We start from the raw sequence: 13,613 nt of genomic DNA, 5'->3' as shown, positions 1-13,613 counted from the left end.
ATGGAGTAAATCTCAATTCTTTCTGTCTTAGTCTTCACGAAGGCCTCGTGAGGAGCGCGATGTATCGCAGTGTGAAAGCGTGGCGTCAACGGTCTCTGCTCAGGAGGATGAAGATATCGAAGCATCCAATGAAGAAGAGAATCCAGAAGACAGTGAGGGTAACTACTGAAATGTCAGAATTGGTTTGGAAGGAAACTCCTACTAGCACTAAAATGATCCACCATTTTAGTTGCCTGTGATGTTTGATCACCTGCAGAAGTTGTCACTTAAAATGATCAAAAAGTTACACTCTATTTAATTTAAAATAGTCCAGTGTAGTTTTCAGACTCTTATTCTGGGGTTGAAGTTTAGCAGGTGGGATTACTATATCTATGTCTGAATAAACTTAATTCTGCAGCTGACTGTGAAGAGTTACAAAAGGATTTCACAAAACTGGATGACAGGGCAACAAAATGGCAGATGAAATTCAGTACTGATAAGTGCGATGTAATGCATGTTGGAAAACATAATCCCAACTACACATACAAAACGACTGGATCTAAATTAGCTACTACCACTCAAGAAAGAGATGTTGGAGTTATTGTCTATAGTTCTCCAAAAACATCTGCTCAATGTGCAGCAGCAGTCAAAAAAGCTAACAATGTTAGGAATCGTTAGGAAAGAGGATGCATTATGATATTTTCTGTTTTATAAACGGAGTATATAAATCCATGGTATGCCCACACCTTGAGTACTGCATGTGTGCAGTTTTGGTTGCCCCATCTCAAACAAGGTATATTAGAATTGGAAAAGTACAGAGAAGGGCAACAAAAATGATGAGGGGTATGGACCATCTCCTATAGGAGGAGAGATTAAAAAGACTGGGACTGTTTAGCTTAGAGAAGAGGCGACTAAAGGGCAATATAATAGAGATCTATAAAATCACGAATGGTGTGGAGAACGTGAATAGGGAAGTGTTATTTATCTCTTCACATAACACAAGAACTAGGGGGTCATCCAATGAAATTAATAGGCAATAAGTTTAACACAAAGATAAGGAAGTACTTCTTCACACAACACACAGTCAACCTATGGAACTCATTGCCAGGAAATGTTGTGAAGACCAAAACTATAACTTGATTAAAAAAAGAAATAGGTAAGTTCATGGAGGATAGTTCCATCAATGGCTATTAGCTGTGATAGTCAGGGACACAACCCCATGCTCTGGGTGTCCCTAAACCTCTAACTTCCAGAGACTGGGACTGAACAACAGGCGGATGGTTCACTCTATAAATTGCCCTGTTCTGTTCTTTCCCTCTGAAACATCTGATACAGGCCACTGTTGGAAGACAGGATATTGGTCTCTGCGGACTATTGGTCTGACCCAGTGTTCTTAACTTGATCGTACTGACAGCAAATGGCTACATAAAACTGCCCTTATAAAAAAAACATGGTGAATCATGAATTTATAGTCTTTAGCTAGTAACTAGCCTCTGAAAAGTTTCAGGCAGGCGAATACTTACCAGCTTTTTGTGTTGGCTGCAACTGTTCATAATTAGACTCCCCATCAAATCTGTATTTGGCCATCCTTATGTAGAACTGTATCCAGTAACATTCATAAACTATGAATCAGAGTATTTGACTTAATGTCTCAAGCTGCTGATGTCTGCATGTTGTTCAGAAAATTGTTCATCTATATAAAAGCCAATAATAATTAGTAATAAGGTTTTTCAAATCATAGAGAAGCTTTAACAAGTTAGAATTGATGAGTCTTTAAATTTTACCAGATCCATGTGTTTAACATAAAAGATTAAAAATCCTTTTGGTGAATTTATCCATTAAAACCTGTGAAGACCCTTTGCTTTCTGGTTCTGTTTAAGCATTTTACCAGGCGTGTACTTTGTCTATAAAAGGTTACGTACATAAAATGACAGATGAGAGAACCTAAACCTTTCAGTTAACCGGTAGGCTGTGTAGTGCTCTATCTGCTCTGCAGTAGACATCAGTTGAATGGGAAGGGCATGTAGACGCTCCTTCTAAAAATACCAAAAGCTTGTGAGGATGTTATATTTGAACTAAATATTTCCTGTAAAAATGTTTTTTAAGCAATGAGGATTGATATAGTAATATAAGATTTCTGAATAGAATCTGTTGTGCTATATTATGGAACCATGGTTCTCTCTTAGCATTTGTAGTTTATATTAAACTTTGTTATTAAATGTTTGTTAGGGAATTTTGCCTTAAGATTCCAGTTTACTGAAGTTATTTCTGTGGGACAATGATTAGAATGAAAGATGAATAAAAGTTACCATTTATTTTAAAATGGTACAAAATGTTGTTAATAATGCTAATTTACAATTCTTCCTATAGATTGAAAACCCTAGTTTGTCACTAGCTGTGATGCACAGCATTGTTTTCTGAAAATTTGTCAACTCTGCTGTGTGAAAGCCTATAGCAGACTTTTTTTCATGTTGCAGCCTGTGTTTCAGTGTCTGGATTCCAATTCTACAAGTGTATCAACTCTTAAAATGAAGAAATTTTAAATGTATAGTCTGTGGCTAATACCTAAAACTAAAATAAGTTTTTTGAAAGAGAGATTTCTGCGCTAAGCAATAAATCTGTGTAATTCATGTTTGAAAATGAGTTGCTTGGATTGTTCACAAATGATGAAAAGCTTCCCATGTAAAGTCATCATTGCATTAGGTGTGAAATTAAGTGGTGAATGATATCTTTGGGGCAGAGGCTTGTAGTCTTATTTGTACTGTGGGATACCTCATATATTTGTGGGTGCTGTAAAATGAGAGCAATTATTTGCTGTCCAGTCAGAGCGTGTTAATTATATTTTGAGTGCTTATGCAAGAATGTCTTTCAGGTGCTGAAAATAGTTCAGATACAGAGAGTGCTCCATCTCCTTCACCAGTGGAAGCTTCCAAACCCAGTGAAGATGCGATGTCTGAGAGCTCTGCTGCTAGGATAACCACTGAGACAACAGCAGAACAGGAATCTGCCATTAAAACCGTACCTAGCACATCCCCCTCCTCAGCAGCCCAAAGTGCACAAACAGCTGAAAATCAGAATGTTGAGCTCCAAGTTAAGGAAGAAATAAGTAATGAGGCAGAGGAGCCAATGGAGATGGACAGTAGAAGCCACTCAGCTGAAGCTAAGCCTGTGCTCAACCTTCCAGTACATACTAAAGCAGAACCTGTAGATGCTGAAATAAGGTTACCCGAGAACATTCAAGTGAAAATAGAGAGTGATACCAAAGAGAGGGATTTGGAGAAACCCAAGGAAAAGTCGGAACCTGAGGAAATGGATTTCAGCCTGTCACAGCAGACTAATCCAGCAAGACCAGAGCCCAATTCAGACAATGATTCTAGTGCTACTTGTAGTGCTGATGAAGATGTTGATGGGGAACCTGAAAGACAAAGGTGAGTTTAATTATTCAATTATGAGAGAAACATTAATTTAACCTTAGAGAGAAGGTGGGTGAGGTAATCTCTTATACTGGACCAATTTCTGTTGGTGAGAGAGACAACCCAAATTCTACTTGGGATGTCTGTGACAAAGGATATTCAGTTACTTTTAAATTACTAGAGATCTCCACGTGCGCGCGCACACACAAAACATTCTTTTTTAAAAATCGTATTACGTAACTGGAAGACACATTGTTAAAGCAAAATATGGAACACTTCCTATGTTTGTGTGTTCTTCATTCTACCACTAACCCTCACTCAACTCCGTGGTTTGAACTTTGAGATTTTTAGTATGTGTGCATGCATGTACAATACAAATATTTTGTAGTTTAAACATGAACACCCATTTTTCAAATGGCTTATTTGGCACCATGTTCTTTTGAATTCTGTTTTCCGGAATGTGGACAAGTGTCATGAGTGGTGGTGATGCTTGGTTCTACAAGCAGTATCAACTCCTACTGGGAAAAGGGGCTTTCAGAAAGAAAGGTATATGCTCTCTCAGAAAGGAGAGTCTTAATGCTTAGTGTGGGGAAATGTTGATCTAACAGTATGCCCAAAACCCAGACAAAATATCTGCCTTCAGCAAGGCAAATTATAGCCTGAATTCTCTATGATAGTCTGGTGGATGGCCAGCCATCAAAAACCACACTCCTGCCTGGAAAGCTAAAGGAGGAAGGAAATTAAGCCATCTGGGGTTTGTGCCAAGAATAGGCTACATGTACATGTTAAGCAGCTTTTTGGAAAGGATAGCACCTTATTGAAAACAATGAGAGAAACTTTCCAAAGCAAAACAAAAGGCTAGATATTCCTGTCAAGGGTCTCCATGATATGTAATCCTGTGTTCCTCTTCTGAGGGTTGGGGAGAAACTATTGTTGCTTCAAGATTTTCTGGCACAGAACAAAACTATTATTCAAAAATCAATTGAGGCAGTGATCTATCCCAAAACTGAAGTGGTAATTTGGAAAGTCTTCCCCACATGTATCTTCTAAGAAAATTGGAGAGAATTCTCATTTTAGTTAAACTGTAAAGTGGTTTTGACACAATGCATTATGTACAACGTACAAATCCAAAAAAATATATTTTGAATCTCCTTTATTATAACTTTAATTAGTTTAAGAGTGTGATGTAATGGAGAGTTTCTGTTTTATGTGGAAAGTCGTGATGATTCCTCATTCATAGAAGAGATTATTCTGAGTTGTGCCAGTATGTTACTGTTGTCACAGGGTACCTGAAGAAGCAGAGACCCAGAATTTCCCCTCTTCTAAGCTGTATAGGTTCTTATACCACACTCATCGCTCTAGTATCTGAGCACATTCCAATAGTGCATTAAGCAACTGACGTAACATCTGTCACATGTTTATTCTCATATCCTCTCCCCAGGGGGAGAAGTGTGTTTAGGGAGTGTCTTGTTTTGGTAGGGTTTTATTAAATGTACTTGTTACTATGTATTACATTAAAGAAGGCAAGGTTAAGGAAATGCACCATGCACTTTGAGCGGAAGGTGGTGGTGATTGGTCTAAGTTCCAGAGTCTTGGACTGGTCCCCAAGAAAGCTGTGTCTCTGCACAGACAAGCTTTAGGCTTTATTGTAGAGAGTTCTATTGTACCAGAGGATTGATGTTGTTGACCACAGTCTTCTAGGTATCCTGAGCCCAGGCCATTGAGTCCCTTGAAAATAAGGACTGAGACCTTGAACTTAGTTAAGAAATTCTGTGGGAAGCCAGCACAGGGAGTGGAAGGCATGTCTAATGTGTCTGAGGTTTCCTGTGTTGCTGAGGAGAGACATTGCAGTGTTCTGTATTAGTTGGAGTTTCCTAAATACTGCATTCTTCATGCTCAGGTATATTGTATTGCTGTAGTCCAGTGAAGAAGTGATAAAGGTCTGACTGACTAACCCCAACTCTTTGTCCACCAGGGTGGGACAGAGTCTCCTAGCCAACTGGAGATGATAGAAAGCATTACTCGTGGCTGCTGCTATGTGGAAGCTTAGTGTCCGTGAGGAATCAGTACTCAGATCTAGACTATGGACCAAATTGACCAATTGCGGCTGTGTACTTTCAGCCAAAGGAAACTGCACTGTGACTGCAAACTCTTTAATTGCTTTCCTTTGCCTGCCAGCATCACCGCTGTCTTGCTCAGGTTCAGCCTCATCTGTGAGCTGATCTTGTCCAAGCATGGGGCTTTTATGGTGGTAGCAGTGTGGTCTCATGTTGTGACGGATAGGTAGAGGTGTGTGTCATCTGCATATTGCTGACACTTAAGTACATGTCATCTGACCAGTTCACCTAGTGGCTGCATGTAGGTGTTGAATGGGACCAGAGAGAGAACTGATCTTTGTGGGACTCCACAATTGAGGGTGTCTAGTGGTGAAGGTGAAGTTTCTAATCACTGTTTATTGGGTGTGTCTCTCCAAGAAAGACTCAAACCATTTTAACGCATTACCTTGGACTCCTGCCACCTCTCTCAGGCATATTGTGAGTGACAGTGACTACTTGATCTTTTACCAGGCTAAATGGTGACAATAGGTTTGTTGAACTCGAGGAATTGTGGCTGAAAAACAGGAAGAGTAAAAACTGTGGTGAAGGGTGCTTTACAAATGCACTAGACGGGTTTTAATTAGCATAATAATTCCTAACATGGTAAAGTTGAGAAGAACCTACAAAATGGGATTTTCAATAGGTATTGTCATAATTTTTAGGGCAATTCTATTGCTTCCCACATCCTGTGTAACGGGAAGGAATCTTAACTTGCATAGGAGTCATCCTACACTTAGCCAGTAGTTCAGACTAGTGATGTACAAGTGATGATAAAGCACATCTTCCTCTCAGATTTAAGCAAAGAATATATTAGACCTTTTTTATTCCTCTGAGAATTTAGGTAGTCTGCTACAGTCATGATCAAAGCTCTAAATTTTATAATTTGTTGATGCATTTTATAGTGGAAGTTCTACCATGTTAAATAGGATTTTTCTCTTCATTTTATTGATTTCTCAGCAGATATTTGTACACTGAAAGGCTTTTCATAGAAGTCCTGTAAGCTCCCAGAATTTCAAAATGTAGAGCAAGAGTTCATAGTCTTCTGATGTGAAGGAGGCTTTATCCCTGGAAATATTTAAAACTAACTTGGATAAACAATTGGAAAAATATAATGTAGAGGAAAAAATATGTATAACATGACTTCTGTCTTAACAATCACCATTTTATTTATAGATTCATAGATATTAAGGTCAAAAGGGACCATTATGATCATCTAGTTCGACCTCCTGCACAACGCAGGCCACAGAATCTCACCCACCCACTCCTGCGAAAAACCTCTCACCTATGTCTGAGCTATTGAAGTCCTCAAATCGTGGTTTAAAGACTTGAAGGAGCAGAGAATCCTCCAGCAAGTGACCCGTGCCCCATGCTACAGAGGAAGGCAAAAAACTGCCAGGGCCTCTTCCAATCTGTCCTGGAGGAAAATTCCTTCCCGACCCCAAATATGGCGATCAGCTAAACCCTGAGCATGTGGGCAAGATTCACCAGCCAGATACCCAGCAAAAAATTTTCTGTAGTAACTCAGATCCCACCCCATCTAATATCAACTAAAGAAATTAACAGACAAATTCTTATTACTGATGCAGAATTAAGGAATTTAAAATTAGAACATAAGCAGACTTATTGAAATGTTGCCATCCACTTGTTCTGGTCTCTGGTGTGCATTGTACTGTGTGCTATTTTGATGTACAAAAGGTTATGCTCTTTTTCGAGTGGTTGCAGCATGTATTCCATTCAGGCTTGGTCTTGTGGGTATTTATGTAACTTTTTGCTTTTACTTGCTCTTTGCTTTTCAGTTATTTAATTCAATAAAGGAGTACTTTTGTTTGTAATCCTATCAAGATCTTGCACTTTGTCTAGTTTTAATTTTCTGCTCTCTCCTTCTCCAGAATCTTCACTATGGATTCAAAGCCTTCACTGTTAAACCCTACTGGATCTATACTAGTATCCTCCACAATAAAACAAGGGCAGATGGATTTGCAACAACTTCACCATCGAGCTGCTGTCATACCACCTATGGTACGTTCTTAATGTCATTGGAAGGGGAATCTGCAATATCCATAATTTGTTTTATGTTACATTTTGTTATGAAAAATATCATAGAACAAGAGAGAATTTGTTTCTTTGTTTTATCACAGTACATTTGTGATTGAGTTTAAATTACAATGATAATGCAAAAAGAAAAGGAGTACTTGTGGCACCTTAGAGACTAACCAATTTATTTGAGCATAAGCTTTCGTGAGCTACAGCTCACTTCATCGGATGCGTACTGTGGAAAGTGTAGAAGATCTTTTTATACACACAAAGCATGAACAAATACCTCTCCCCACCCCACTCTCCTGGGGAGGTATTTTTTCATGCTTTGTGTGTATAAAAAGATCATCTACACTTTCCACAGTACGCATCCGATGAAGTGAGCTGTAGGTCACGGAAGCTTATGCTCAAATAAATTGGTTAGTCTCTAAGGTGCCACAAGTCCTCCTTTTCTTTTTGCGAATACAGACTAACACAGCTGTTACTCTGAAACCAATGATAAATGCAGAACAGTTAGCTTTAAAAACACCCAGAAAAGTTCTGATGCTGCCTTTGAAGTATGTAGAAGTAGATTACATCCTTTGACATGGAGCAAGTAGACATGAGTTATTGTTGGCAAAAGAGAGCTACTTTGGTAAATGTTTGATATGTATTATACAGATATTATGTACTTATTTTCTTCCCTTTTAGGTCTCTTGTAGCCCATGTAATGTACCTATTGGAACACCCATTAGTGGTTATGCTCTCTATCAGCGGCACATTAAAGCTATGCATGAATCAGCATTGCTGGAGGAGCAGCGCCAGAGGCAGGAGCATATCGATATGGAGTATAGAAGTTCTGCAAGCCCATGTGGCACCTCCAAGAGCCCTAATGTTGAGTGGGAAGGTAGGCGACGTCTTTTTTGAAAACTCAAGAACTAAGCAACCCTAGATATTGAAACATGGGTCAACTTCTGGATTATAAACTGCAAGAATCAATTACTGGAATCTACTAGACCCTTTGCTAATGTTTCATCTCTGTGTATGTTGATCACCAATTTCATGGAATAGGTTTCATAAAGTAATTAGCAAGCAAATTACAAACTGCCCTTTAGTACCTTACATGTAGTTGTGTGAAGAGAGAAATGCATCCTACTGGAAGCCCTTCTGTTAGGAAAGGGTGTACCAAGAACCTGATACTGTGGCAAGACAGTAAACTGGTCTAGAATTAATGTGGTGGATGCAGTGATGCTAGAAGTGCTGTCGTCTGGTCCGCGAATGCTTTGAGAGTCAGTGATAAAATCTCTTCCAATGTTGTACGTCCTTGGGTGGACCAACTTAGATCCTTAAATCAAACTTATTGAGTTAACCTCCTGAGAACAAAAGAGAGACAAGGTGAGTGAGGTAACATCTCTTATTGTAGCCCAATTTCTGCTGGAGAAAGAGACACGCTTTTAGCTCCACTGAGTTCTTGAACAAAGACCTCTTCAGAATGTTGTTAAACGTAAAACTGTTGTTTAGGACTGTGGTTCTCAACCAGGGGTACGTGTACCTCTGTGGTACCTAGAGGTCATATAGGGGGTACATCAACTCATCTAGATATTTGCCTAGTTTTACAACAGGCTACATGAAAAGCACTAGCAAAGTCAGTGCAAACTAAAATGTCATACAGACATTGACTGGTTTATACTGCTCTATATACCATACACTGAAATGTAAGTACTATATTTATATTCCAATTGATTTATTTTATAATTATATGGTAAAAATTAGAATGTAAGCAATTTTTTCCAGTAACAGTGTTCTATGACACCTTTTTGTATTTTTGTCTGATTTTTTTTAAGCAAGTAGTTTTTAAGCGAGGTGAAACTTGGGGGAACGCAAGACAAATCAGACTCCTGCAAGCGTACAATACTCTGGAAAGGTTGAGAACCTCTGATTTAGAATACCTTGGAATGTACATCCTCATTCACTACTTTTGTTGTAAGAACAAATGTTGTGTAACATCTGACTCTTACAGTGACATAACCAGCACTAATAACATGAAACATCTTAAACATTTTGATTTTTGGAAAACAGTTTTGAGTTTTCAGCATACACTACAGTTTTAAATTACATTTTCTTGAAAACCTTCATATTAATTTTTGCCAAAGCAAAAAGAAGCATTGGTATGTTTGAGAATGACAGATGTTTTGAACAGTGGTGTACCTGTTCTCTTCCATTCACAATAGTGAGGAGAGAGCTTGTAGAGAACTGTTTTTGGAGGTTGTTCCTTTAGAATAGGTGGAAGAACTTGTGGTTGCAATTACAAATGCTACCTAGCCAAAATACCATTTCTTTGAATAATAGTTGGCATTGGCTGTAGTTTATTATGAAGTATTGGAAAGTTTGAGGATGAAGTTCTCTGCCAGCAAAATTCAAGATTTCTGTGGGTGCCGGGAAGAATTTGATAAAATGTATTTGAGTCCTAAAGGATTTAGTATTTAAATTCTGAACTTTTAAAGAGTTGTAGACATCCCAAACTATTCTAGAGTTTCTGTTCCTTTAAGTCTGTTTTGCAGCTGGGATTTCTCCACTGTATTCAATGCATTGGAGACAACCCACAGATTCTATTTTAAACTTTCCGGTATAGGTTTTAGGATATTTACACATGATGCATGAGTTAAAGGCAAGTGTCCAGATGAAAGGCCATGTAATAGCACAGACTTATTGACAATCCGCAGTGAACTTATCTGTGACGTACAATGGTAGACATAGTAATTTTTTTTGCAGTATGATTAGTACTGTTTAACTGATGAGGTTAAAGGTGTACTTCCTCAGCTACAGTAGGCTGGTTCTGATTCATAATCAGGTATTCTTGAATTATCCTTTCACATTCCCCTTATATTTGCGAAACAAAATTGAGGTTCTAAAATACAGACAAATCTTGATCTTAATTCTGTTATTTCTAGTGCAAAATTTTCTTCCCTTTTCCTAGTCATTGTTTTAATTATGAAACCCCAAAGCCATTGACCATATAGATTTACTGCTCTTAAATTGACTAGGAGCAGCCCTTAACTGGTGGACAGGAGTACGGAGATCAATAGTAGTGAGTTGTCTTCAGTCTAAAACAATATTTACTCTTAAATCTTGCTGGCAGGATTTAGAAGTAAATATTTATTAAGGATTTAGAAATAAAAATTGGCAGCTTCTCTACTGAACCTTTCTCACATGGCTTGAGTTCCTTGGTACTGTTTGTTTTTAATATAATTACAGTTGGAAGTTTTTTGTCTGCATCTATGAAAATGTACATTATCAAGTACAAAGTGAATAACTTTATTGATAAAAACTGAAGCAGGGAAGAGACTGAATCTTTTTAACTTTTACTTCTCCTATAGAAAAAATGTGCATAATGTTGCAAAAAATATTTCACCAGCTTTTTTCCTTCAGTAATAAACTTATGTAATAATTTTTAAATTATGATATTTGCCAAGGTCAGTTGTTCAATGATGTTCAGCTCTATTTATATACTGTCAACTTTTAAACGTGTCTGAATCTGGAAGACTCAAAAAGACTAACAAGGCTAAATACACTCAGTTTCTAGGGGTAACATTTGAATCAAATTGAATGCCAAAAAGCTGGTACAGGAATCGGTACACTTGTGGTTTAATATGCAAAACTGTCTGAAGTCTCAGTAATTTCTGATCCAAAGATATTTATTGATCTTGAACTCCTACAGACGTTTTCTCATGTGTGGGAGGGTAACTGATCTGGAAGCTCCTTTTATTCCAGGAAGGGAAGAAGACCTGTTGTTGTTAACTGTGAAGTCTTTCATTTGCATCAGTGCTGTGATTAAGTGGTATTGTGTATGGAAGTCTTTACTTATGTGGTCTGAAAAGTTCTTTTGGAATGAAAGCATTTAAACTTCTGACAAGAGTACACTTGACTTTAGAAGACCAATGGTCTTGTCACTTGGCTATTGTGATCCAGTTCTTTTCACACTAAGTATTTTAATATAGGGTGGTTCTCTCATGATAACCTTAACTTTTATAGGAAAATCAGTTGCTTATATGCCTTACGTTGAGGTGAAACGAGCAATTGAACAGGAAGCACAGGTGCAAAACACAGCAGCAAGGTCGGCATCGCCATACAGGCTATCTCCAAGAGAAGTCAGTAAAGCCTCTCCACAGCCTGATATGAATGCAGCTCGCTATAGTGTTCCACCAGGTAAATATTATTTGTTTTGCACAATAGCTACTGGCGGTCTGCCTTCATAGGTTAGACTTCCATGATTTAATGTAGTAGTAAACTTTCTTTAAAGGCTTATCTGCACTATTGAAAATGACTTTCTTTTTTGTAAATAGACCTTCCTTTGGGATTTTCCAGTCATGGGGAACATGTACCCTCATGTTTTCATTTTGCATCAGCTGGTTCTCTTCTCTAATATGTATTTTCTTAACCAAATATGAAATCTTACGGTATTGGGGTTTTGAAATTTATTAAAGCTCCAGCGTAGAGCCAAAATGGCAGATGAGGATTTTATTTTAACTTGCAAAAAAGAATTCTCCAATATGATATGAATGGGGGAAGGAAAAAGGAAAGTAGAACCTGTTAAAATATACATTAGTACCTGATAAGAAGTGTTTTTAATAGACTCTAGCTATTCTGTCAACTATGGAAAAATAACCCACAATCCAGAAATGTGTATAACATTTGTTATAGTTCTTTTTCCCCAGAGTGTGATGTTGGACCGTAACAGAGGACAAATTAAGGAAAGACTAAATGAAATTAAGCCCAAATCTAATCAAGTATTAAGAACAAAAATGGTTGTGGGGAAAAAAACCTGTACGGTGAAAACTTGGTCCACTTTGCTTGAAAGTTTAAATTTTAAAGTTGTTTTAAAATGTAGATATTGCTATTTATTTTTATACTTTGATGCCAAGTTCAATTCCACTAAATTTAACTACATACGCCATGAAGAATTGCAGAGGAAAAATCCGTCTAAAAATGTTGTAGGACATACCACTAAGCAGTTCTTCTTGTACACAGTAAGATTAAGTATTACACTTGTTTCTGTTTTTAAGATTGTTTGTGTAGTGAATGATAGAGCCAGAAATGGGCTGTATTGTTTAACAAAACTTTTTCTTTAAAAGTTCTCCAGCCTGCTCCTCATCAAGTAATAACAAATATACCTGAAGGGGTCCGGCTCCCAACGACCCGGCCAACCAGACCACCACCTCCACTCATTCCATCCTCCAAAACTACTATGCCATCAGAAAAACCATCATTCATTATGGGAGGCTCAATCTCACAAGTAAGAGAACATTACTCAGCAGCAACTTCTAAGTTTAATATATTCTTGCTCCCAACTTCATATCTCCAGCATGGTGTTTATTCTTCTTCCAACTAAGAGCCACGTGGCCAGCCTACCAAAAACCCAAGAACTGCAGTTTCCTTTCATAAAGTGAGGCAGATTGTAGCCTTCATCTTTAATAGACTGAGTTGGTTAGGACCTGTAGTCTCCCGGGGTTGCACCTAAGAACTAAAGATGAGAGCCATGGTAATCTGCACAGTAGAATTTTGTAGACTGCATTTGGCCACCCTTGCTCTAAATTCTTAAGACAGAGGCATCTTTCCACATAGAAAATGAATGCACTAGTTCATTTATAGGTAAACCAGTGCTAAAAACTGTATAACATCTGAGCAGTACAGAACTAAAAATGAGTGACTTCTATCAGCAGAATGGCATTAAATGCCATTTGCTTTTATACTGTCTACAGAATGACAGTTGGCAATGAAGCTAATGGTGTCCAGTCAGTGTTATATTTACTCCAGTATTGAAACTGAACCCATCCCAAACCTTTACCAGCCAGGAGTCACATGGGCAACCTGTGGGGGTGGAAAGAACTTTTTGTAGCTGCTCACTGGCTGAGTTGGCTTATTTATTCCTGTTCAATATTTGTTCTGAATACTGCAGGAGATGTGTTAGGCTGTCTAGAGTTCCTGTTATAATTATGTAGCAGTACAAGATATTTTGGTCAGCTCATCATTTATTTCCATTTAAATAATTAAAAACTAAAGCACAGTCTGTAATGTTAATATGCGAGTAGTAATTTAATATTATTCATTACCC

At 37.9% G+C, this 13,613-nt stretch overlaps 1 protein-coding gene across 13 annotated transcripts in view; it reads left to right on the top strand.

The window, feature by feature from the left end:
- Positions 1-13,613, top strand: part of NCOR1 (nuclear receptor corepressor 1) — a 115,092-nt gene that overhangs the window by 72,941 nt on the left and 28,538 nt on the right. For all 13 annotated transcript variants that reach the window (XM_048823629.2, XM_075120947.1, XM_048823628.2 and 10 more), the window contains 6 exons: positions 32-158; positions 2,852-3,407; positions 7,378-7,507; positions 8,213-8,408; positions 11,534-11,707; positions 12,634-12,794. In XM_048823629.2, the coding sequence (XP_048679586.1) occupies positions 32-158; positions 2,852-3,407; positions 7,378-7,507; positions 8,213-8,408; positions 11,534-11,707; positions 12,634-12,794 (1,344 nt within the window). The remainder of the gene's footprint in view (positions 1-31; positions 159-2,851; positions 3,408-7,377; positions 7,508-8,212; positions 8,409-11,533; positions 11,708-12,633; positions 12,795-13,613) is intronic.

The sequence above is a fragment of the Caretta caretta genome, chromosome 17 (genome assembly GCF_965140235.1).
Source record: "Caretta caretta isolate rCarCar2 chromosome 17, rCarCar1.hap1, whole genome shotgun sequence".
Lineage (NCBI taxonomy): Eukaryota > Metazoa > Chordata > Testudines > Cheloniidae > Caretta > Caretta caretta.
The sequence above is the reverse complement of the archived record's forward strand: the minus strand, read 5'-3'. Positions and strand labels throughout refer to the sequence as shown.